At 34.5% G+C, this 24,722-nt stretch overlaps 3 protein-coding genes across 52 annotated transcripts in view; 1 reads left to right on the forward strand and 2 right to left on the reverse strand.

The window, feature by feature from the left end:
• Positions 1-66: 66 nt before the first annotated feature.
• Positions 67-12,165, reverse strand: LOC101735478 (breast cancer type 1 susceptibility protein homolog). Its single transcript, XM_038014412.2, has 9 exons — positions 11,872-12,165; positions 11,592-11,791; positions 9,461-11,508; positions 8,752-8,885; positions 8,085-8,663; positions 7,908-8,004; positions 7,435-7,569; positions 1,610-1,736; positions 67-551 (listed from the first exon to the last, which is right to left on the reverse strand). The coding sequence occupies exons 1-9, from the start codon at positions 11,949-11,951 to the stop codon at positions 379-381; spliced, it is 3,573 nt and encodes a 1,190-aa protein (XP_037870340.1). The 5' UTR covers positions 11,952-12,165; the 3' UTR covers positions 67-378.
• A 1,938-nt stretch (positions 12,166-14,103) lies between these two features.
• On the forward strand, positions 14,104-16,811 carry LOC100101165 (H+ transporting ATP synthase delta subunit; the record flags this gene model as incomplete). Its single annotated transcript, NM_001099621.1, is given in 6 exon segments — positions 14,104-14,154; positions 14,473-14,590; positions 14,736-14,826; positions 15,411-15,517; positions 16,185-16,289; positions 16,654-16,811. Coding segments are annotated over 5 exon segments (486 nt in total).
• A 3,554-nt stretch (positions 16,812-20,365) lies between these two features.
• LOC101735614 (cell adhesion molecule Dscam2) overlaps positions 20,366-24,722 on the reverse strand; it is a 73,062-nt gene continuing 68,705 nt past the window's right edge. For 49 of the 50 annotated variants that reach the window (XM_062671456.1, XM_062671459.1, XM_062671457.1 and 46 more), the window contains exon 40: positions 20,366-23,200. In XM_062671456.1, the coding sequence (XP_062527440.1) occupies positions 23,043-23,200 (158 nt within the window). In that variant the 3' untranslated portion in view covers positions 20,366-23,042. The remainder of the gene's footprint in view (positions 23,201-24,722) is intronic. The other variant, XM_062671493.1, reaches the window with a different exon arrangement.

Below are 24,722 nucleotides of genomic sequence, written 5' to 3' on the forward strand. Positions count from 1 at the left end.
AAACTACAGTGGTGTAACACTTGTAAAATTGAGACATGATAACTTTTAAAAATCAAAAACTTCGAATTACTTTTTGGAATTAACATTTATTACAAAAGTTTAGATAAAATAAACTGCATCATTCTAAAATGTACTCAAACAATAAAATTTTAATCGACAATTTATTATAGAATCATCATCATTCACAACTAATCAACACATTCATTTTCATTTTTGTATATATTAAAATACAATAAACATATATTATTATAAGATAGACAGTGTGTTTTTATTTAAATTATTTTGAATGTGATATTTATATTGTGAGATTATAAATCAAATTTTTTTATAATTTTTTATAAAATACATTTTATTTGATATCCGTGTAATTCAAAAAGTTTAGTCATCATATTCGCGAGCTATTAAACAAGCAGGCCATTGTGAAGTCAACGTCGGCAGCAGCGCCGCCGGACAAAGTAACAGTTCTTGAACTGACCCCAAAGTATAACTGCCGAGACAATTTAGCGCCCACTCGTAGTTAACTGGTACGATGCTCTGCTCCATTGCGAGGTCTGTAAAACATCATCGGTACATTCACTTGTCTACGGGGAACATAGAGTGATATATTTTCATAAGGTACTTTTTTTTTTTGTATTGTATTCAATCTTCGAGCCGATGAATTGCCAATGTTACGTACGCCATTAGTGTCACATGCATCAGGCCATAAATTAATTAGTTATGTTATTTTCAATGTTAAATGTTTGTGATGTGGCAGTACTTTTTTAAAATAAATAATTAAATAAATGATAAAAAGCTATTTGGTTTAAGCGACAATTTTGCAACTTTACAGACGAGCCATTTAACGGGTTAAAATTTGCAAAAAATATCGTAACAAAAAAAAACTTCTTCAGCTATTTCAATAGGGTAAACTTAATTGAAGTTCAATTAAAAGCATCGAATTGTTGATGCTAATATCAAATAAAAGGACATTTAATTACAAAGAAAAAAGTAGCTTAAATCAAATAGCCTTTCACCCCTCGATATGGTTTTCCTTAAATATTTATATAAAGCTCACGGGGCACAAACCGGAAGTTTTGCTACCACTGGCCCTAGTAATAGAATTTGCTTATTCTATCACCGGATCGGAAACGCGACCCACTGAAAAGATCCGACGAGAAACACAGTGGGCTGTGTCTATGGGCTTATCATCCTGCATTGGAATATGACATGAGTTTTACGACCGACCTCTTGCGTGATGTTAACCCTCTTTGGACTATCCATAAAAAAATTACGTGTTAATTTTATTGTATCTTATCTTTCTTATACCTTTAAACGAGCAATTCTTGTATATATATAATCTGAATCTCGGAAACGACTCCAACGATTTTCATAAAATTTAGTATACAGGGGATTTCGGGGGCGATAAATCGATCTAGCTACGATTTATTTTCAGAAAATGTTGTATTATTCGTGTTTTCAATAATCAACTCTTCCCGACATCTATTGGCGCATAATAATACTATTTTTCTTAATTGAGGGCAACTAACCGCTTTAAAGATAAAACAAGATGGCGTTAACAAAAAAAAAAAAAGACCAAGCAAAGCTCGGTCATAATCTATTAGGTACTGACATATGAAACGATCCTCTTGCGTATTCTCGGGCTCGGCAAGTAGTAAGGCGGGACCAGGTGCGTCCTTACTAATACGAACATATTTCGGATCAGTCACGACACGGCCACCTGCGGCTTCCAGCATGCTCTGTAGAAAAGGAATAATTGAGTAAATACCTAAGTCTTTGTAAAAAGTATCCGTATACCAATGTTTGAACTAATTCTAAATATCAGTTATTGTTTACACTATTTTACCTTACCACGAGTTTACATGGTTAAATAGATTGAAGCACTCTTGGCTTGTTCATAAAATACTCGGTGTAATTGGGCGATTGTTCGTAATTCAATAATCCTCAGACAGCCACAAAATTTTCAAAGTAAATAAATATAAATATTTACTAACAATCACGCCACGTTAACTGGTTCCGTGATAAGTTCGTAAAGAACTTGTGTTACAGGTACCAACTAACGGAAATAAATGTAAGATTTTTATTATACACATACATATATTTTATATACACCCATAACCCTGGAAAGACATTTATATTTATCATACAAATATCTTCCCTTGGCGGGATTCGAACCCGCGACCCCTTGTGTAGTGACCATGTCACTTACCACTACACCAGACGGCCGTTACATACGTTAAATACAATTGAAATATCAATTTTTATTCCTAGCTAGTAATGGCCTAGTGTAGTTTAGTCTCACATAGTTCATTCTTAATTTTATGACAATTTATGATCTGGAGTCCGAGACCAAAGAGGTTATCTCATTTGTTTCGAAACAAAGGCTTCTCACGCCGTACACAAATTACGTTTCAAATAATCATTATTTTCAAATGGAAACTTTATAGGTATAAACTTATTATTATTTTGTTACACAATCCCCAACAACAACTAACGAAACTAACAACAACTAACAAAATTGGCCACGTCATTGTAGGGTTCAACGTGCAACGCGGTAGGTAGCGGCTTGGTTCTGTTCCTAGCATTGCTGACGTTCATGAGCGACGGTAACCACTCACCATCAGATAGCCGGACACTTGTATGCCTATAAGTGTAACAAAAACACTGACCAAAGAAGGTATTATTATGATTTTGTTCCTTCGTGTCAACAATATTTGCAATAACATACAATATTACACCATTTAATAGATACTACAATCGTCGTCAACATGTGTATTATTATTATGATTCATATGAAATGTAATCTTTGTTACTTTTGCACAATACATTTTTGCGCATTAAAATATTAGAAAATGTACTGTATAGTATAAGTGTTATATTTGTTTATAGCTTATGTTTATAGTAAATCGGGGGTGAACGGCTAATTGGTTTAACCGACCTTTATCTTTGTAATTAAAGGCGCGTTTTATTTGATTTTAGCATCATCAGTTTGAAGTTTTTAATTTAACTTAAATTAAGTTTACTTCAATCAAATAGCTGAAGAAGTTTCTTTATTATTATTATTTTTTCCAAAATTTAAACCTTAAGTGGCTATTCTGTAAAGTTGCAAAAACGTCGCTTAAACCAAATAGTCTTTCACCCCTCGATGTGCTATATGAAACATCGAACAGTCATTATTGGAATTTCTCGCCGGATCTTCTCAGTGGGTCGCGTTTCCGATCCGGTGGTAGATTCTGCGAAGCACGGCTCTTGCTAGGGTTCGTGTTAGCAACGTCGTCAGGTTTGAGCCCCGCGAGCTCACCTACTAGTTAAGGTTACGCTGAAATAGCCTCTCAAGGCTAGCTTAGGTATGAAAAAAAAAAGGAATTTCTGGAAGTTTCTGGCATACGATAGAATACGATAGATAGTCCGCGAGTAACTAACAATAAATTTATTTGTTGTTTTTATTGTTGATACTAGTCAAGGCTTTATATAATATACTATATATTAAGGTGAAGTTATCAAATTATTGTAATGTCATAGGACCTTTATGCGTGACCACATTTTCAAGTCAATCGGACGTATGAAGGCGGAAAAACTAACTTTCAAAGATTCCGTTCAAAACAAACATAACATGCTAACAAAAGCATGTTAAAATAATCATACAAGTGTATATTATATGCTAGTAATAAAATAATATATTGGTTTCAATTTGTTTTGCTTTTTCTAGATCCTGTTTTAAATCCTCTTAAGAATTTTATTGTAATGATTTTTTATCAAAATAGATATGACAGGAAAATTATAAAGGTCGCAATTTTACTTTATCATTTGTTTGTGTTTCTATAACACGTTTCATGATGAACATTGATACTAAATATTACAGTTCAGATATCTGTTTGGCTTTCCTGTTTCTAGGATTAGTTCGTTTTCCAAATATGATTAATTGTCTATTACATACAGGTTGTGGTCCACCGAAATACTTTCTTTACAATTTATTTTAATTATATTAGCGTCGATAGGAAAAATTATCTGATTTAAAATGGTTATTGGCACCTACAGATGTGAAATCCATCTGCTTAAGGCATGAGAATGAAGATTCAAATTTATTGGAATCATCATTATCCTGCCCTTCTCCCAGCTCCTGGGGTCGGCGCAACATGTTTTCTCCTTCCATACTCTTCACTCATATACCATTTCTTCGCTCACTCACCCATATCGTCTTTCACGCAATCCATCCATTTCTTCTTAGGTCTACCTCTTCCTTTATATCCTTCCACATTCATAGTTAACACTCTCTTACCAACATCATTTTCATTTCGTCTCATCACATGTCCATACCATCCCAAACGCGCACTTCTCAGCTTCTCTGTTACAGGTGTCACTTTCAGACTTCCTCTAACATATTCATTCCGTATTCTATCCATTCTCGTTACTCCACACATCCAATCGCGATATGGTGTACCGTGTTGGCAACAACCCGGGTATACGTTTCCGTAGTGGTACCGCTCTAACCATAATATTTATTCTTAAAAATAGAGACAATAGAGAATAGAAATCAAATCAGGATAAATAAATAAAAGTATTAAAAACCTTTTGTTTTCCCCTACCTATGCTGATAGCCTTGAGAGGCTATTTCAGTTTCTCAGTGGGCTGTGTCTATGGGTTAATTTACTTAACGATGACCGGGTTTAAGCCTGCAAAGGCTTGTGAGCCTGCGTGGTTATTGTACCACCACCGACCTGACGACTATTTCTGCTGTAAACCATAAATTGCTGCAAATTCTGGTTCGAAAAGAGGAACAGCGGTTATATTATACTATTGAGATTTAGACTTTAGATTTTTCGGAATGGGGGCTGAACTACATACGCTGTGTTCGCGCTTAGGGCTGTGCGCTGTATGTGGGACTTCATGGTTTGTAGATGTTTTAGGGCCCACCAAACCACTCAGCTTGCACCGTCTTACCCAACGTTCGCCCAGGGTAAGAATCCAGGCAGAGTAGGGGGTTTCCCGCGGTCAATTTACAACCAGACTCGCGGCGCCATCTCTAGGTCATCAGACCGACTGGTCTTCGAGGCGACAGTCAACGACTTTACGTCGGGCGCCGCCGGGCCCAACCTTCGGATCTTACAAACGACAAATGATTGAGATTTAGTCCTCGTGTCTCATGGTTGCTGGTTTCGCTCAAGGTGTGATATCTATGAGCTCTAGTAAGCACTGAGCGTGGAAAAAAATAACGTGGTTCAAGGAGGCTGTGGGTTCAAACCCCTGTCAGTTTAATAACAACCGAACTATTCTCGCTTTGTATCCTTGGCATTCTTGATAGAAAAATAATATTAGGTATTGATAGACAGAGAAGCTCTAGTTTAATATAGATTTGTTTTTGGGATGATAACCCGAAGGCTTTTCTAACTTCGCCAGGATAGATAGGCGAATTCAAGGGCTCAACCAGGACCGGATGGTTCGCTAAAATATCTTCGAATACCTCCACAGGAGACTCAACGGATCGTTGGTTCGCGAATGCATCTGCTACCGGATTGAAATCGTGTCCTGCTGAGAACATCCGGCAAGAAACTCAGCGCACTGATATGATGGTCTCATATTGATCTTTTCGACAAGCGCGATAAGTACGGTGACTTGTGCGATTCCTGATCCTATCCTTAAGAGCTAGAAGCAATGATGTAAACGGATCTCGTGGATCTGTAAGTACATGTCGCCGGTGATTGGCTCCTGTACGAGCCCGATTAGGGCTGTAGCTCGAGGCACCCTGTAGGGCTGGAACTAGTAGTTTCTTAAATTTCTGGATCAAGTATAATATACGACAGGCAAGGTAAGTAGGTAAAGCGAACGTGACTTTGAAACGTGAATTGAATTCTCGACGATTACTCAATTGGAATTCGGAGCTAGTTTTACAAACGCTCTAACAGCAGTTACTAACATTTAATTTCTCTTGATATTATTATTACCTCACGAGCACATGCTTGAATACATTTCAAACTAGGTATATTTATAGATTACAAAAAAAAAAAAATTGTACCAGTAATAACATGTAACGGGCCTCTGCCATTTATAATAGATAGAAATTAGATAGATAGATACAGATAGATAGAAATTAAAGAAACGCAATTACCCCGAGATAAATTGAATAAGCCTCTGATAGTGTATATTCCGTCTTGATTATTGTTAATCTGATAGTGTAGTTTTTCTAGTTCGTGTAGAAATAGCGAATGCGAGTAAAGCTGTCCGTTTTCATACTGATATGAGAGAGTTGTTCTATATGAAATCCGCAAAATTATAATTTGCGTAATTACTGGTGGTAGGACCTTTTGTGAGTCCGCACGGGTAGGTCCCACCGCCCTTATTTCTGCCGTGAAGCAGTAATGCGTTACGGTTTGAAAGGTGGGGCAGCCGTTGTAACTATACTGAGACCTTAGAACTTATATCTCAAGGTGGGTGGCGCATTTACGTTGTAGATGTCCATGGGCTCCAGTAACTCTTAACACCAGGTGGGCTGTGAGCTCGTGCAGCCATCTAAGCAATAAAAAAATACATATATTAGATGCAGCAAAATATAATTGAAGCAACGATTGAGTGATGATTCGGTACCTCTTCTTCGTCCAACCTGCCTATTTTTTTTTTCCAGGCTGGGGGCCGAACCTCCTACGAGGTCCTCGCGCCGCGCTAGGGGGCGCGCGGGGTAAGTGGGACTTGACGATCTGCAAGGTGTTCGGAGCAGACCGCGTGCCTAAGGAATTTTAGGGCCCTACCGCACTAAGCGACTCCCCTGCGCTCTTACACCCGACAACCGATCTCCGTCCGGGGTCAGAACCCGTTCCCTTTTTTTTCTTCCCTAAACTGAGAGCCTTGAGAGGCTATTTCAGCGTAACCTTAACTAGTAGGTGAGCTTACGGGGCTCAAACCTAATGACGTTGCTAACACGAACCCTAGCAAGAGCCGTGCTTCGCAGAATCTACCACCGGTTCGGAAACGCGGCCCACTAAGAAGATCCGGCAAGAAACTCAGTGGGCTGTGTCTGAGGGTTAATTTACTCGTCGAGCCCTTCGTCGCAAGCGACGGGTTCGACGAGAACAATGACCTTGTTGAACAACGAATGGTGCTTGAGGTACCTAAAAGCACCGTTAGTTGATCGGGAGGATCCGAAATGACGTGTTTGGGGCGACGTCGACTACTTCCCATTCTGTCCGTAGGATCGGGAATGCAGTTACCAGCGGCCACGATGAGGGGATTCTCGTGTCGTGCCGCTTTATCGAAGTGGAGGGGGTTCCCGCGGTCAACACTAAAACCAGATACGCAGTGCCACCCCGCGGCTCCCGGGCGATGCCGCTGGTGTTCCGGGATACCGCGCTGGGCCAAGACAAGCCTGCCAGGTCGGAACGCGATACACTGCCGACCGGAACCTGTCTATCTAGTCCAAGCTAATAGATTATTACTTAAGTTTACCTTTAGAGTTTGAAGATCTAGTACGGTAAATGACGGCATACAGTAGAATGTGATTCCATGGAATAGCTTCCGTTTCGAGATACGCGACCGCTTCGGTCCGGGCTCCCCCGTGCTGTCCAGAGCTTCATAGGGTGCCTATAAGTAATTCCAATGTTAAGTATCGAAATATACTTGTTATTTTTTTTGTTTATTGCCCTTGTAGGCAGACGAGCATACGGCCCACCTGATGGTGAGTGGTTACCGTCCCCCATGGACTTCAGCAACGGCAGGGGCAGAGCCAAGCCGCTGCCTGCCTACTGTTTTAAGTAGCAATTGGAAGTATGGGTATAGTATGGTAAATATTTTATATCAATTTTTTTTTATTGCTTGAGCGTGTGGACTAACTCACGGCTCACCTGGTGTTAGTGGTTACCGGAGGCTATAGACATCTACAAATAGTGCTATAGTAAGATTTTACATAAGATAATACTTACCTCGTCGACATATTTCTTAAGATGCAAGCACTTTTCCACCCACTCAAATGAAACTATCCATTTGCCTGCCGCCAAAGCACACATGTATTTAACAGATCTGAAATGCCAGATTAATGTGTATTAACTAAATGAATATTTGAAATTGCGTTAATAATAATAATAAATTTATTTTAGTACCTTTGTGATTTTTTCTCTTCATCAACGCCAACAACTAAATGTGTTAAATTATTTGTATATTTATCTACGTAGCACCATTTATTTTCAGAGCAGAGGACTTTGAGTTTTTTAAGTTCAGCTGATGTCAAACAAGATCCCGCGACACAAAAATCTTTATTATTAAGCATTGAGTTACAGGAACCCAGAGCTCTTGCTATCTGTGTGGTCTGAGATTTGTCGAAAATTTTCTTCATAAATTCTTTTTCCTGGGTGTTTTCCGGAAGCGCTTCCGTTGGAGGACAAAATGTCTGTTCTGGATCATCATTAACATTGATTTGCTCACTCTCGAAGTTTAAAGACTTTCTTGCCATTGGTGTGGACTTGTGTTTGATTTGATCGACAAACTTATTTATAGTCAACGGGGTGTCAAGGGTCTGTTTCTTAGTATTTGTATTAACCACGGTTACATCTTTGCTCTCATTAGTTTCAGCCGTGTCTGTTAAATTAATAACACTTTTGATTTGCTTCAGATCTGTTCCAAGATCACATTCTTTCACAGTTGAATTCTCCTTTTGTTTTCCTTTGTTGAACGAGTGACATCTGTAATGACAGAATTAATAATTAATACGCATTAAACATTAACATAATATAGGTAATTCGCAACTTTAATTAAGTGATTAATACAAACTTTTGTGGTGTCTCTTCCACAACACTGTCGCAGTCGTCGTCACTGGCTTTCAAGCATTCTAGTGGTGTTTTGACATTTTGAGACAGGGCAGGTGTTAGTGTATCTTCCATGTGCTTATGTACTGTATCTGGCATCTAAAATAGTGATTCTTTTGTAATAAAGTCATCATTATGTTTATAAATTTATAAATACATGAAATAGGTGTAAGTTTTAGTGGGTATATTACAAGTTCCAAGGTCAAATAGATGCCAACAATATTCACATTGGAAAGTAGTAACACATTCTGGTTTCAAAGGTATAGTTATGCAATAAATACTATTGAGACTGATTTCATGGTTCAAGCTGACTAATGGCATTTATGCTGATATGTATTTGGATGCCTATGTCCTCTTAATCCCAGGTGTGCCATGAGTCTGTCTGCAATTTTTATGATATCACCTGACAACAATAAAAAAGGGGAACTAACTGTCATTTTATTTATGTACTTTAAAATATATACATTTATACGTGTTAAACACAACAACAACGAGCAAACAAACTTTTTCATCACAGGAAAGTTTTCCTGATGTGGGAATCGAACCCAAAACCCTCAGTCTAGTAATCAAAGGTGGTAACTACTGTACCACAGAGGTAATCAGTACAATATTTAAAGTATTCAAATTAAATATTTCATGAACAACAAATAAGTAATTCTATTCAAAGCACTTACTTCACTATTGGTTGTCTTTTGAAATTCAGTATGATTTTCACAAACAGAAAATATATTTTCACTATCCTTTTGATTTTTATTTTCATTCACTGTTTGGGAATTGGCCAGTGTTTTGTCAGTGGTGAAGCATTCCACAATTGATCTCTGAGTTTTACTAATAAATTGATCTTGTGTAGCGGTTGTATGATTTTCTACAGTCTTTTCTAGTAAGTTGGAAGCTTCTTTGACAGTTTTTATTTTTCTTGTATCTTCTATATCAGCATCAATGTTTGCAAATACTTGATCCATAATTACATCGTAGTTGATAGGTTCACTTTCTTGAGCATCATTTTGATTAGACATTGATTTATCGTTAACAGCAGTTTCAAAAGTACCTGTACATGAAATCAGTTTGGTTTTTTTATTACTTTGTTTTAAATCTTCTTCATTTGGTTCTCTTATTCTTTTATTATTAGACTGTTGTGTTTTGAGTTTTGGAGGTGCTCTTGGTGTTAATATTTTTGAACCAATTTTCGTTTGTTGACTTAATAGTTTTACATTATTATCAGTCATTGAAGCACTGAAAATATCTAAATCATTAAGAAGTTCAATATCTGCATTTTTATCAATTACATTGGATTGATTCTCCTTGATATTATTATTTTGCTTAAAATTTTCCATATTCATATTTGATAGTTCTTTTTCCACACTTTCAGTGATATCAAAATGGGCTGTTGCTGTGTCGGCTGAAGAAGTATTGTGCTTAGTTGATACAGATTTTTTTAAGCATTGTTCAGGTATTTTTTTGAAAGTATTTATTTTTGTTGTTTGATTTTCTTGCGTTGACTTTTGTATGTTTTCTTGGTTTATGTTTTGTACTTTAGATACTAGATCATATGGCCCTAGTGTAGTTTGTATTTCACGGTCAGTATTAACTTTTAGTTGAACATCATTTTCTTTTTTTCTAATGAAAATATTAGTTACAGTATTACCTATTTTTATAGAAATTTCTATGTCATCATTTGTATTTTCTTTTGATGATGTATCAATTACATGATTTACTGTTCTTATATTTTCATCTTTTTTTTTTGGACTTTGAGGACACAGAGAACTTTTTTTAAGAAAAGGCATTGTGGTTGTTTTTGTCTTTTCATTCAATGAAGGTTTTTTTTCTGATTTGGACAAATTTTTTGTTGTATTTAAACTTGTACTAATTTCTTGTGAAAAATTGACTTGACTTGAGCTGTTATCAGTATTTCCACCAATGCCATTTAGTGCTGTAGGTATATTAATTTCTGGACTTCTTTTATCTATATTTTGATTTTTTTCATCCAAATCACAACCTTTGTTTAATTCATTGCACTTTTTTTTACTTTCAATGTTTGGAGTGTTTTCATCAATTTCACAGTTTAATTCCTGTATATCTTTCATATCAATTATATTTTCTTGTTTATTTGAAATTTGAGTTTTCTTAGCCATTTCAATCGAAACATTTAATTTGTTTCTGTTTTTTTTGTTCAATTTACTAAATTCTTTTCTCATTCTTTTAACATTATTCCAATTCTGTTTCACTACTATGGAATTTTTTTCTATATCAGAATTTGTTTCTTTGTTTTGTTTTAAAGCAAGTGCATTGTTATTTTCTGTTTTAGCATTATTGCTACTAATATTCAGATCCCTCATTCTGGAACTTCTGCGAGGGTTCTGTGTAGTGTATTCTTGGTCTTCAATTGAAAATGGCTCAATGTCCATTGGGCCTGCAATGTTTTCTTTATTTATGTATGCATCAGAATCTGGCATAACTTCAATCTTGTCCCAGTCATCTTGAGCTGCTGGTGCCGGAACCACTACTGAACAATTTTTCACAGTATTGACTTTAGTATGAACTTGAAATTCATTTGCGGACAATTCTTTATTAACAATCTTGACTGTGTCTTGTGATGATTGTCCTGAGTTTAAAGCTGAATTTGTGAACTGGTTTTGAGAACTGGCAAGCCACTCTTTGACATTATCAATTGGGTCATTTATAAATCCAGGTTGTTTTGGTGTTTCCAGTGTAAATTCATCTACTGAAATATATAAGCCATAATAAATATTTACAAAACCAATTTACCTGTAAGAATTTCGACATTTAGCTATAAATTTAACTTACGTTTAGTTTTGAAAAGCTTCTCAAATGCATTGCCTAAATTTTGTACATGTTCAGTCAGGGTGTGTAAAGGTCTGTTCAATTTTGCAGATCGACGTTCGAGCAGCGTAGCACAAATAGGGCAAGTACGTCTTTTTTTCCAACATAAATGACATAATGAATGCCCACAAGAAGCTGTTTCAGGTGCAACATAGTACTTACAGCTGTAGTGGTTAAAGAAATTTCACATTAAATTAATGAAAAAAGGGATTGCCAGTAACATGTTCATATTTCATGTATTTACCATTCCAAGCAAGTGACTTGATCAATTTGCTCCGTAACCAGTTGGGATAATAAATTGATATCTAAATCCTCAATTAACATTTTATTAAAAAAAAACAATTAGGAACATCAAAATCCCTTACAGGTTGATCGCACCTAATAATCACAAGATCTTCAATTTCAGTAATTTGTAATCAGCTTTCTTGAAATATGTAAAATGTGTGTGATTTTATTAATTAATATTTTCCCGCCGGATTCTAATTTCCGAATTACGTAGTAAATAATAATCCGTCATCCCGGAGACGTCAATTTTTTTAAAATGTCAAATTCACAGCTAGGTTTCATACTTCAGTGGTACCAGCTGAAGATCTAACATATTTTTTTATTAATAACTATTATTGTTAATAACTAGTATTGTTATTGTAAATAGTACTACGGCAAAAGGCTATCTAAAATTTAATGATAGGACTTTATTGTTTTAGTAGTTTCCTTTGCTTAAGCTCTAGAACATCGGTAGGTAGTATAAATCGAAAGTATACAGGGTAGGACTACCATCTCAGTGTAAAAGCGTCCGCTGAAAAGGACCAATTAAGGTGGCGCCATAGTAGCAAGTGGAAAGATTATAAAAACAGTGTCTTATACTATTTACCACAGTCCACTTCAATCCAGCACACTCCACTCTGCTATATTTATATCATTTCCACTTCCTACATAAGTGCTATTTTGGTGAATTTCCCAAAAATAATTTGTTGTTTATAGGTAAACATTTTTTCAACAAGATAGTGTTTCTTGCCTCTACCCTCCTTAAGCGGAAGTATGGAGGTAGAGGTAAGGAGAACCGTCTCTGTGTGTAGTGTCCGTTAAAATGTGCCAAATAAAGGTACTGTAGCAACCGGGTAAAGGACATGGGCCATTTCGGCCCAGCTACTAGTGCTCTCAAGGACACGAATGAAATATCTATAGAAAAAAACATTTCATTTTTACATACTTATTATAAAATTTAAGGGTATTTTAATGGTGGGATAATTAAAATCATAAATAAAAAGAAATTAGCATGACTAAGCTACATTGATAATATTGAAGGAGCTGCCATTGGTAAAATATATTTATATTTTAAGCAATCCACATTAAATCTTCATAAAAAAGACATTACATTGCAAAAAACAATATCCCCATGAACAATATTGATTTTCATTTGTTTATAATAAAAGGGATATATAGTCTATTATTCAAACTTAATTTCATTACTGTCCTTGAACTTCGTTTAGTGGGCCGTGCAATGTATGAAGAGTGGCCCATGTCCTTTAAAATAGGGCGCTGAAAGTTATTAGAATAAGATAGAGAAATATAAAAGGACGAAAGAACTGTAAGCACTACAAAATCACAAAAAGTATTTTATTTAAAGCTGATCAGAAAATGCATTCGATGTCTCCACGTTTTACCACAGCAATAATTTTAGGGTTTTATTGACGAAATTAGTTTGGACTACGTAAGCATGTGAGGTTTTGTATATTACACTATCTATCACTAAATGCTGTAGTCATTCAATATATTAAATTTCCTAACTCAGCATACTTCAATCAGTTAACAACTACTCAATTCATATCATACCCTGTGCCTATGCTAGCGCCATTCTGGAGGATTTTTGAACTGATATTCAGTGCTGAAAGAGGGACACTTTTTCAAGCTTCTCCCATAAGAGACGGTAATCCTTACATCCACCCTCCATAATTCTATTAATTTAATAAGTGTATTATCTATGCTTACATTTAAGTGATTATCTAGGACTTTTTGGCGGGAACGCAAGGAGTGAAGTTGTATGATTTATTTTATTTTGTCTATTTAGTGTTTTTTCAGGTTTAAATGTGTAATAACCGTGGTTTATTAACTGTTTAATACCTGTGCAAGTGCACAAATGTGGGAAAATGAAACAAAGCCGCTGGACGTCACTTCTTGGGATCCTCCAAAAAATCCACTGAAAAAATCTCAGTAAATGACCACCATTTTACTGAGATTATATTTCATCCCATATCATCTCATCTCATCTCATTTGATTTGATTTCATCCTGTTTGATCAATGTCTCAAATTAATCATCTTCATTTCATTTCATCATTTTTCATAAAAATAAGAATAAATTAAAATAAGGTATGACTTCAAGGTCTTAGTTATCAGGTCATAAAATCCCCTAAAAAAAGTGATTATCTATGGTGTATGTCCCAGTCCTCCTGTCAGAAATCGGAAAGAAAATTGCCGAAAGTAAATTTCCATTTGTAATAATTTGAATAAGAAAAGAAAGATAATCAGGTACAAAGATGATTTATAAATTATTTCACTAGATTAAAAGGCCCAGTAAATAATTATTTGAATATACCGTTAAAATAAAGCTAAAAATTTTGTAAAATTATTACATAATCTAGTCTTGTTTTTATATTAAATTTTAGATTTTCCAAGACGATTTGAATACTGTTATTGTATTTTCAAATGGTCGTTAATGTTGAAAATACATTGTGTCTGATTCTGCTGATCAATACTTTAGAGTATTAAATAGGTTAGAATCTGGATATAGGCATAAATTGTTGATGGGGATTGATTTAAAGTTAATGATTTTAATGTTTCTGTTAGAATGGCACTGGCATTCCGTGGTGTAATCAGAAATGTAGCTCGTCGGCTTCAAGTACGTAACTATGCAGATGCTCCCAAAGGTGACGAAATGGCATTGACCTTCGCTGCGGGTAATAAGGTAAGTTTATTTTCATTAGTGACCCCCTACTGCTATCTCAAAACTAAAAGTTTTCAATATAGATTTAGAGATGTAATGATTTTGTCTTTTATGTTAGACTGAACGTTTAATCAAATTAAATTGTAAACTTAATTTTGTATTCCAGGTCTTTTATGACAAACAAGTTGTCAAACAAATTGATGTACCATCATTTAGTGGTGCTTTTGGTATCTTACCTAAACACGTACCTACCCTGGGTGAGTGATAATAAACTACATAAAATTTATTTTGTGTACAAAATTCATCATGAAGAGGCAGAAACAATTATTTTGTATGCATTTTTAGCCATAAGGCACGTCTAGTTGCTTTATTTACAAATATAATTGTTAATAAATGTTTTAATAACAACAGGAAATCTCAGTTTAGATTAAGTGTATTGTAATATATATTTTTACGATTGTATGATGTAATTTTAAAAAAATACACAAATTGAAATGTTGTCCAGGCATTCATGTGAGATTCTTCAACCACCAAAAAAACTAATAAAAATCAGCTTATGCACTATATCCGCAGTCTTAGATGTGGGAGTCAGATGTTAGCTTTTTTATGTTAATTTGCCGATCTATGAAATACGAACTCGCAATACAGCAAGCAATTTTGCATAATTTATATTGAACAATGTTTTCCATTTAGACTTGTAGCTTATTTTCTTATATATTTGAGGAACAGTGCTATGTACGGAATAAGCTTACCTTTAAATAATGAGATTTTTATTAGGAATCTTTGAGAACCCTTGGAAAAGACTACTTGGAAACTTATAATAATTTATTTACATTTACAGCTGTTCTTAGACCTGGTGTTGTTACAATTCTTGAAAATGATGGGAAACAGAATAAAATCTTCGTATCGTCTGGCACAATTACAGTAAATGATGACTCCTCAGTTCAGGTAATGATTTTAAATTTTGAAAGATAATTATGTTCAATGGAGAGTAGATTTATTGTTTTTGTAGAAAGCATACCTGTTGCCTAATGGTGGTCTCTGATCCAATGAATGTCTTTATTGTCAAAAGCGCAGGCAATCCATTGTCTACTGTAAGGTGCACATTAGCTTGGAGTATTAACATTTCCAAAAAAATCGTGACTTAATAGGTAAGATGCCGAGTATACTCGTATGGTAGTCCATGGTAGTTATTTCCATTCCACATTAGTGCTTGCATAAGAGAACTCCAAAGTAATACTGTTAAAGACAATGGGCTTTCATAGTGTTACTTTTACTTTGCATTTCTTCAGGTTAGATACATGCTTGAGGCTCTAAAAGGATACTGAATAGTGCACATTCGTAAAATATTGTATATTATAATCTACATTAATTGTGTTGTAAAGGAATATTATAGGCTTTATCTGTGTTTTTATCCAGGCTTAGAGGTTTAATGCCTCATTCAGTGCACTAAACTTGTCCTGAAACTTGTATGAATGGTGTTTGGGAATAAAGAGTATAGATTTGTTATGTTAAGGTTTAAAGTATTGGATATTAATACAGTCTTCAAATAATTATGATGAGAATTGACTTTTTATTTATTTTAACATTGATTGAATGTAATTCTTAATTTCAGGTTTTAGCCGAAGAGGCTCACCCTCTGGAGAGCATTGACCGTAGTGCTGCACAGGAGGCCCTCAGTAAAGCACAGTCTGAATTCAATTCTGCTTCTAATGAAAAGGTATGAATAAAGTTTTATATAAATATTCCAAATTAAAAAAAAAAAAAAAACTTTACATAAAAGTCAAAAGACAAAAGAATGTAACTGTTATTTTTACATATTTTTTATCACTATCATGACTGAACCTGAAGTTATCCTTGAGTTCATGGGTACTCAGAATCTTACACATCACAATACAAAGATCATAATTGATATTATAATCATTGATTAATAACAATTGATTTTGTTTGAAAAATATCACCACTGCCACTCTTAAAATGGAAAGCACAAATACTTGGTAGCAAGCGAAAAGACAGGATTGTGATACTTCTATTTCATTTAACTCTACTTTTACTTTAACTAATTATCTATTTATAAATTTCAGGCTAAAGCTGAAGCTGCTATTGCTCTAGAAGTAGCTGAAGAGATTGTGAAGGCTGCATCTGCGTAATTTTTCGAGCTACATAAAATGAGATTGAACTGTTCGCTCTAAACCATCATTATTTAATTACCTCTATGTATAAATAAAAACAATTCTCTGTAGTATACTTTTTCTTTGTATTTAAACCATATGATCTATTATGGAATTAAAATTTGGTGATGACAGAGTAGGTATTTATTAAGTTATTAGAACATTCTTTATTCCTAAAATCATTTTGTAGTCAGCAATAGTTCTTGTAAATATGCGGTGGTTAATTGCGCTTAAGAACAGATGGGTCGGTTGCCTTAATTTTCAGTTTAGTACAAACTTTTAAAATCAATACTATATAAAATGCATCATGAAATTTGACATGCCATTGCCATTTAACCCTCCTTATAAAACCACTTGGCGATGAGACCTCGTACAGATAGCATTTCACATGATTTATGGCTTCGAATGGGTTCGTTGTTTAGCAAATCAGGGATGTAGACAATAATTGCTAATCTACTCATAGTAAAATGATATTACACAAAAATAAAAATGAAAATTTTCAATTTAAAAAATTTAATTCATTTGCTGTGCTGTCTTATTGACGTCTTATAACGTTATTTACGTCACTATTCAAATATTGGACTTTTTGGCGGGAACGGGAGGAGTGAAGTTGTGTGATTTGTTTTATTTTGTCTATTTAGTGTTTCTTCAGGTTTAAATATGCAATAACGGTAGTTTATTAACTGTTTAATATCTGTGGAAGTACAAAAATGTGGGAAAATGAAACAAAGCCGCTGGATGTAACTTCTCGGGATTATCCAAAAAGTCTACTGAAAAAATCTCAGTAAATGACCACCATTTTACTGAGATTATATTTCATTCATTATCATCTCATCTCATTTCATTTGATTTCATCCCGGTTGATCAATGTCTCAAATTAATCATCTTCATTTCATTTTATTTCACACCATATTATCATTTTTCATTAAAATATGAATGTAAATTAAAATAAGACTTGACCTAAAAGTCTTAGTTACCAGGTCATAAAATCCCTTAAAAAACTATTCAAATATTACATGACATATATGTGTATTAATATGTTCACTATTTTAGGATGTCTCCAGTTGCTGAATCGAGTCTTACCAACATATTTTTTAAATACGTAACATTTTACAAAGTGCAAATTATTGGCGTTAAGTTAACATGCATAATACAAGTTACAACTGAACTGTTTTTATAAATTGAACTAAAAGGGTCTCTTCGGGAGCTTCAATTTTCCAAAATTGTCTACACCAGGGCTGTCGAAACAACGACTCGCGGGCTGCATATCACCCGCGGCTTGTTTTCATGCGGCTCCCGACGCATGTTTTTATCAGAAAATAGATTGGATATTGCATTTCTTTGTCAAAACATTTAATCAATATTTGGTATAATTTATCTTTATTCTTGTAAAACTTCATTCCAATGACATCATGTAAAATTGAAGCTATATTTTAATATTATTGGGAGAATCCCCGGAAAGTATTGTTTTTGAAATTATTTTTTTCTGCGGCCCTCCAGCGTTTGTATTAAATTGAATAAGCCTGAAAAGGTATGTTGATTGGACTGCCCTGGTCTACGCGATCATAAATCATGTATTGCTGAAGATAATCATAAATGTATAACTCGACCAAGCTAAGTTTGCACCTCACTGGAATGCGGCGCCCCGCCCGCTTCCCCACTCACCTTCTCGCAATCGCCCGCGCCCTGTCGCGTTAGTATGGTTAGCCATAGATAATACACATCGGTTAGCATCTTTGTCGCCGACACGCGTCATACGAGTTTTCTTCTCTCTATCCGTTGAATCTTGAATTTTTGAACTTTTTTTGTTAAGTTTTGTGGAAATGCTGTTACTGAACGGTTAACGTAATTTTTTTTTACTTCGAGTGGTTTGTTGTGGGCAACAAAAACGAAAGGAAAGATAATACACAGTGAAGGGAGAAACATAATACTGAAAGTATTGAAGTTTTTCGAAGAAGAAAAAGCTAATATTAGGATGACCTAACCGGTTGATAAAGTTATTCAGCGAACTTGTGCCGCAACCGGCATATCTAAGAGGATGCTAATGAAGATAAAAAATGAGGCCAAACAATTATCCCAGCCAGCTGCTTTACCAGCATCACGTTCTTCGCCACATCCTCCTTCTTCGCCACGTCCAAGTACTAGTGCCCAATTAAGTCCACCCAAATTATTGACACCAGGTAAAAAACGCAAACAATGTCCTAGAAAAATTATACTTGACAGTTTCGACTCTGTGCTCTATTATTAACTCATTTTATACCGTCAGAAAAGAATCCCAACCTTAAATAAAATTCTCAAGATTGCAAAACGAGATCTGAATTATGAATATAATTATTACTAGAGAGAGAATATAATTATTACTAATTATTACTACACGAGAATTAGGTATTACTGAGCAATTGGGATACAAATTTAAAAAGTGCTAGAACGCCCGGGTGGTCTTAATACAAAAATCCGATATCGCTGCTTGGAGAGCTCGCTCCGATGGCTCCGATGGCGTTGACAATAATCGGTTACGTAACTAGATGAAACCTGGATACATTCACATTATACAGTGAGTCAGTGCTAGCAAAATAGCACCGATAGCAGCATTAAAAAATATAAATCCAGGTCAATGGTGGATTATTGTTCAACGAATTTTACAAAATGGCGTCAAGCAAAGTGATACCAAACCTGCCATTAAATGGGATTGTGGTCATTGACAACGCACCCCACCATTCGACCCAAAGCGAAAAGGCGTCAACAAGTGCAATGTGTAAAGGGCGAAATGCAAGAATGGCTACGAGCCCATAACTTGGCCTTTGAAGAAAATACTAACAAGAGGGAATTGTATCAAATTATACTAAGAATCAAACCACAAAAAAGATATTTTTTCCACAAACTTTTGAATACACACGGCCACAAAGCTCTGCGTCTGCCGCCCTATCATTGCGATCTAAATCTAATCGAATATAATTATATGGAATTTGGTGAAACAGAGGGTGGCAGACAAAACGTAAACCAGTCGGAAAAAGAAATTAAAAAACGCGGGACGCTATAAATTCAATCATACCTATCAAACAGTTTTTTTTAACTAACCCTAACCTCAACGAATGAATTAAAATTATTGTCTCATTTTAACTATAAATTGTATAGGTACAAATTAATAATTAGGTCGACAATGTAACTGCAAGCTTATAAAAAATCGGATTCTCATGAAATATTTTTTAGGTGAACCGCGTCGAAGGCTTTAGCGCCAATACTGGGAGAGCGACCACCTCGAGTATATAAATATACAAGAATTAATTATATCTCTTGGAGGAAAAGCAAGTTATGTGATGATTCTCCTTAATTATAGTTATCCCAATTTTTTGTATATATTCTAATGTACCTATGTATAATATGTTGTTAAAAACAATAAATGCAAAGTAAAATCTAATAAACATTTGTTTACATTTTTAAAGTCATAGCGAATGCTTCTTTCAGAACGTACATAATCGGCAGTGTGACGTTAATCGATGCGAAGTGCCAACTTAGCTTGGTGGAGTTGTAAATTAGTACAAGAAAATCAAAAAGATCAATAGATAGAGTAAGCGCATTTCGTTTAACCGTGGGTCTATAATTTATAATATAAAATCAAAACTCATTTGACGCTCAAGTAGTTTATTAAACACATTTCAAACACTTTGGTACAATTAGATGCGGGTAGCCATATCGCTGTGTAATACTTCCGATAAGCGGGCAAAACTCACATTATTTAGTGAAAACCTAATTCCAAACACATTTCCAGCGCGTTATCAATACCTATAGGTTAATTTTATAAATATTATTTAATTAAAACATCAGATTCGAATATTTCAATTTAATTCACATTAAAATTTCGTAAATCTTATTCCGAAAGGTTCAATTGGAAGTTTAAGAGAAGATATCGTTTACTAGGAAGTAGCGAGAGCCTAACTACAAGCCTACGTTGCGATGCTCGACGACATTGCGTAACATTTACGAGAAACATCTAGAAATAGACGAATGTCTTTCAACTAGACTTATAATAGAAGAAGAAAGTTACGATTATAATCCATAAAATACATCTTACCGCTAGAATAATAATATGAAAAAGTATTTAAAATTCCGTGTAGCAGCAGTAATTTTATTTTTGTGTTCCATGTATTCTGTGTCATAAGGACCGGTCCTATAGTCCATATACATATTGCATAATTGTGAGTACGTTTATTTGTTGTGACAGTTACGATTACTATCCTAAAAATTGATTAATTTCATATTATGATCATATTGAGTAACATTAATGACTAACTAGCTACAGATTACATATTTCTTTGACAAAAAAGTTGATTAATAGTATCAAATTATAGCTAATCTTAATCTAAATAGTATATGCATAAATGCGAGTGAAAACAATATAACTAATAAATGACACATGTTGGCAATAACGTAAATGGTAAAAAGCGCCAAGAAATATAACATTAAAGAGGAAGCATTGTAACAACCTGTAAGTTGTGGTACATAATATTAATTTAAATAATGATCGCGTTAGTATGTATGTACCTAGCAAATAAAAAGGGAAAATTAAAATATCACATAAACACCTAAATGTTGAGCTTAATTGAAATCAGTATAATTCCGAGAAAAAAAATTTTACTCCGAAATCCGTCTTTTGTAGTCTGACAATCTGTATTAAAATTAAGCTAAACAAATAAGACAAATTAATCAGGTTAACTCAACACAGTGATCCTATAATAAATATGCCTCAGCCAGGTTCGTAGGATGTGTGAGCCTATTGGGTTGGGTAAAAAAACACGCCACCTAATTACATATTTATGCAAATATAAAATTTGAAATAACTACCACAACCATGATTTTCAGATGCATATGGTAACCCTAAATTGGTGACGTGTTGATGTCTACAGAGGGAAGGTGCTAATTTGTACATACCTCAGCCTGGGCAATGTTTATTTAGGTCAACTAATTAAACTAACAATATGTAATTGGCACAAGTGTGCGCGTCGAAATTATTACAACTAAGAAATACAGTTCCAGCCAACTAAGTTGGGATAATCAATGACAAACATAAACCAGTGCGACACACGAAAGGTAGATTTGGCACTACGATTACCATCTTGCTGATAGCATGAAAGTCTTCTATAGCAAAGCATACTTTCTAGAAAAAGCAGGTTATATGAGGTGAAAGCTATATGATAATATCGACTAGTATCAGCAAGAAGGTAATGGACCAATCATGTAAAAAATGAGAGTAGAACGTGTGTCGCGTCGCATGGGAACTGTGACGGTTTACAAATTACACTGCCACAGTATCGTAGGCTGTGAGTCCCCCCCGCCCGTGGACTGCTTGCTGGGGGATTGGGGTGGCTGCTTCTGGTCTGTAATTTTTGTAATAATCACGTTAACACATTATTTTACTTTAAATACATCAAACCTAATTGCCACTTCTACAATCTAAGTATATTTAGTGATTTTTAAAAAAACTTAAACAGGCTTTTATTTATAAACTGGTTATAAACGGCAAATTAAATGGGTTAGGTAATTTTGGTAAAGAACGCAAACAAATGATTGCAACAAACTTTGCTTAAATTTGATGCTACAATGTAGAAGCTACTAGTTCAAACGTTGTTTATAGGTCGAAATAGGGTCACTAGGGATGTCAAATTAATATTATATATATTTGTGAATATATTATTTAATTATAACAATAAAAGCTCAGTGCGCAGACAAACATAGGTTTTGTAAATAAAACTTGCCATGCCTTCAAGTTGCGGGGCAACACAGTAGAAAAACGGTACAGACAGCAAAAAGAAAAGTTGTATCCTTTATCCAGAGAAATAAAACAAAACAGATCATGAGGGTTAGCCACAAAAGTTAGATATTAAACATAAAATCCAGGCAAAGGGATAAATATAAAAAAAACGTTTCGTTTCAACATACATTGACTTACTGTTTCCTGTAGACGACGGATGCAGAACATAACACATGCTTTATTACGAGCTTCGACTAGTTTACAAAATGCATTTCAATTGATCTATGATATATTCTTGCTAGCGCACACACAAGGAGTCGGCATCCGCAGAGGCTGTGTGTGAACTACTCACTATACTTAAGTTTGCTACGAAACCATAACATTGGATTTAATGTTTAGGTATTATATAATTATAGTCTGAATGTAGTAGGTAGTTAAAGGTTTGGCATTTGTGTAGCAATTCACCCAATAGTATTACGTATTTTTTTTTGTAAAAATGCATTTCTTTAATTTTAGGTTATAGAACCGATAAGTGATAGTAATTGTTTTTTTTTTAAATCTTACAACACTGTGCGTATTGTGATTTTGGGATTATTTGGAGTGTCGATAATTGGGTGTAAAGTGCTCTTAAGAGGCCTTTTGGAACTGACCTGTCAATGAGTTTCCTCATTTCCTCGCTGTGCAAACCGTCCTTGGCAGTGTGGGCCCTGACTGTAACAACACACAAGTCACGACGCGCTCTACACTACTTGTGAGACCTGGAGCTCGCCCTACCACTACTTGACTAGTAACAGAAACTATCTCGTGTAATAACCACAACTCCACACTTGATTGAAGTGAAACTTCTAATGCAACTTCCAAGAAGGCTGCGTTAAACTTTTAACGCTGCCACGGAAAGAGACAGAGCGAAAGTTAATGCGTGGCACTCAAACGCATACGCGTAGTATACCTGTTACAGGCCAGCGCGAGCGTTAACAACGAATAGCGTCCAATATTTTAATGAAGTATTTAAAAAATATATATATGTATTTATTTTTCTATCTATAATTTACAATATGTACTATGATAAAAATGTTGAAGATGTCGGATTTCTTATACACAGCATTCCTTATTATAAGAGCAATCTGATTTAAGGATGAAAAATTAAGAAAACCACAACGCTACAATATCGAAAAAGAAGTTTCACTTCATTCACGTGCACCAAGTTGCAGCGCAGCGTTTTTTACCAGTACTAGTATTATTTTCAAACTCGCATATATGTTTTATGTTTGTAGTTATCTCACGAAATAATTTTATTCAAACTAACTATAATCTACCAAACGATTTGATAGAAAATACCACAGACACATTAAAGCGTTTAGAAAATGAATTTGTAAAATTTTAAATAAGTAATTTGAATTTAGAATGCCTTGGAAAAATTAAATTTAGAAACATTTTTGTCATTTTAAACATTACATTATAATTAATTTAGTTTATCATAGATTATACACTTAATATATTCGAGATAGTTTATGTTTAATTTTGCCAAGATGAAAATATAAAATAAAAAAAATTTGAAGAAATATACGAAATTACAAGTATTAAGCCAATTAGAAAGAAAGTTGATTTCGAAGCTGATTTCTTATTTTGATTTTGTTAAAAGAACATAAATATTGCATGCTGTAAGTCACAAATATTAAAAACAAATAGATAATACGATTAAAGTCTAAAAAAAGTTACCGTCTTCTGTTCAGGTCACACCCGGGGGCGCATGTATCAATTAGACAATTAGCGTTTTGTCAATACAAGAAAATCTATGTGTTGTTCGAATGAAAAAATGAAAAATGAGTATACTTAGGTTAGTCATACTTTTTGTCATTGAATTCATTTGTGCAATAATAAAAGCTTCAAATAGCTTATTGCTGCTGTCACAATCTTGTAAAACCTTAATGTCTACAAGCTTTTATGTAAATCATTTGCGGTATGATATAGACATTATTGTAATCTTAATTTAAGTGCATCTGTAAAAAGCGTCTACTTATAATATAATAATATGATACTTATGCGCTCACTATACGCAATGCAAGTCTAAAAAGTATGACAAATTTGATCGGGTACCTGTCAGAAGAATGTTTGATTTCATTTGTTATTATTATACGGATAAATAATGAAACAAGTAATTACGCGAACGTAGCTCATTAAATTTCATATTCTTAATATATCACTGTATAATAAAATGATATCAATATATATA

This window comes from Bombyx mori, chromosome 12 (assembly GCF_030269925.1).
Source record: "Bombyx mori chromosome 12, ASM3026992v2".
NCBI classification, from domain to species: Eukaryota; Metazoa; Arthropoda; class Insecta; order Lepidoptera; family Bombycidae; genus Bombyx; species Bombyx mori.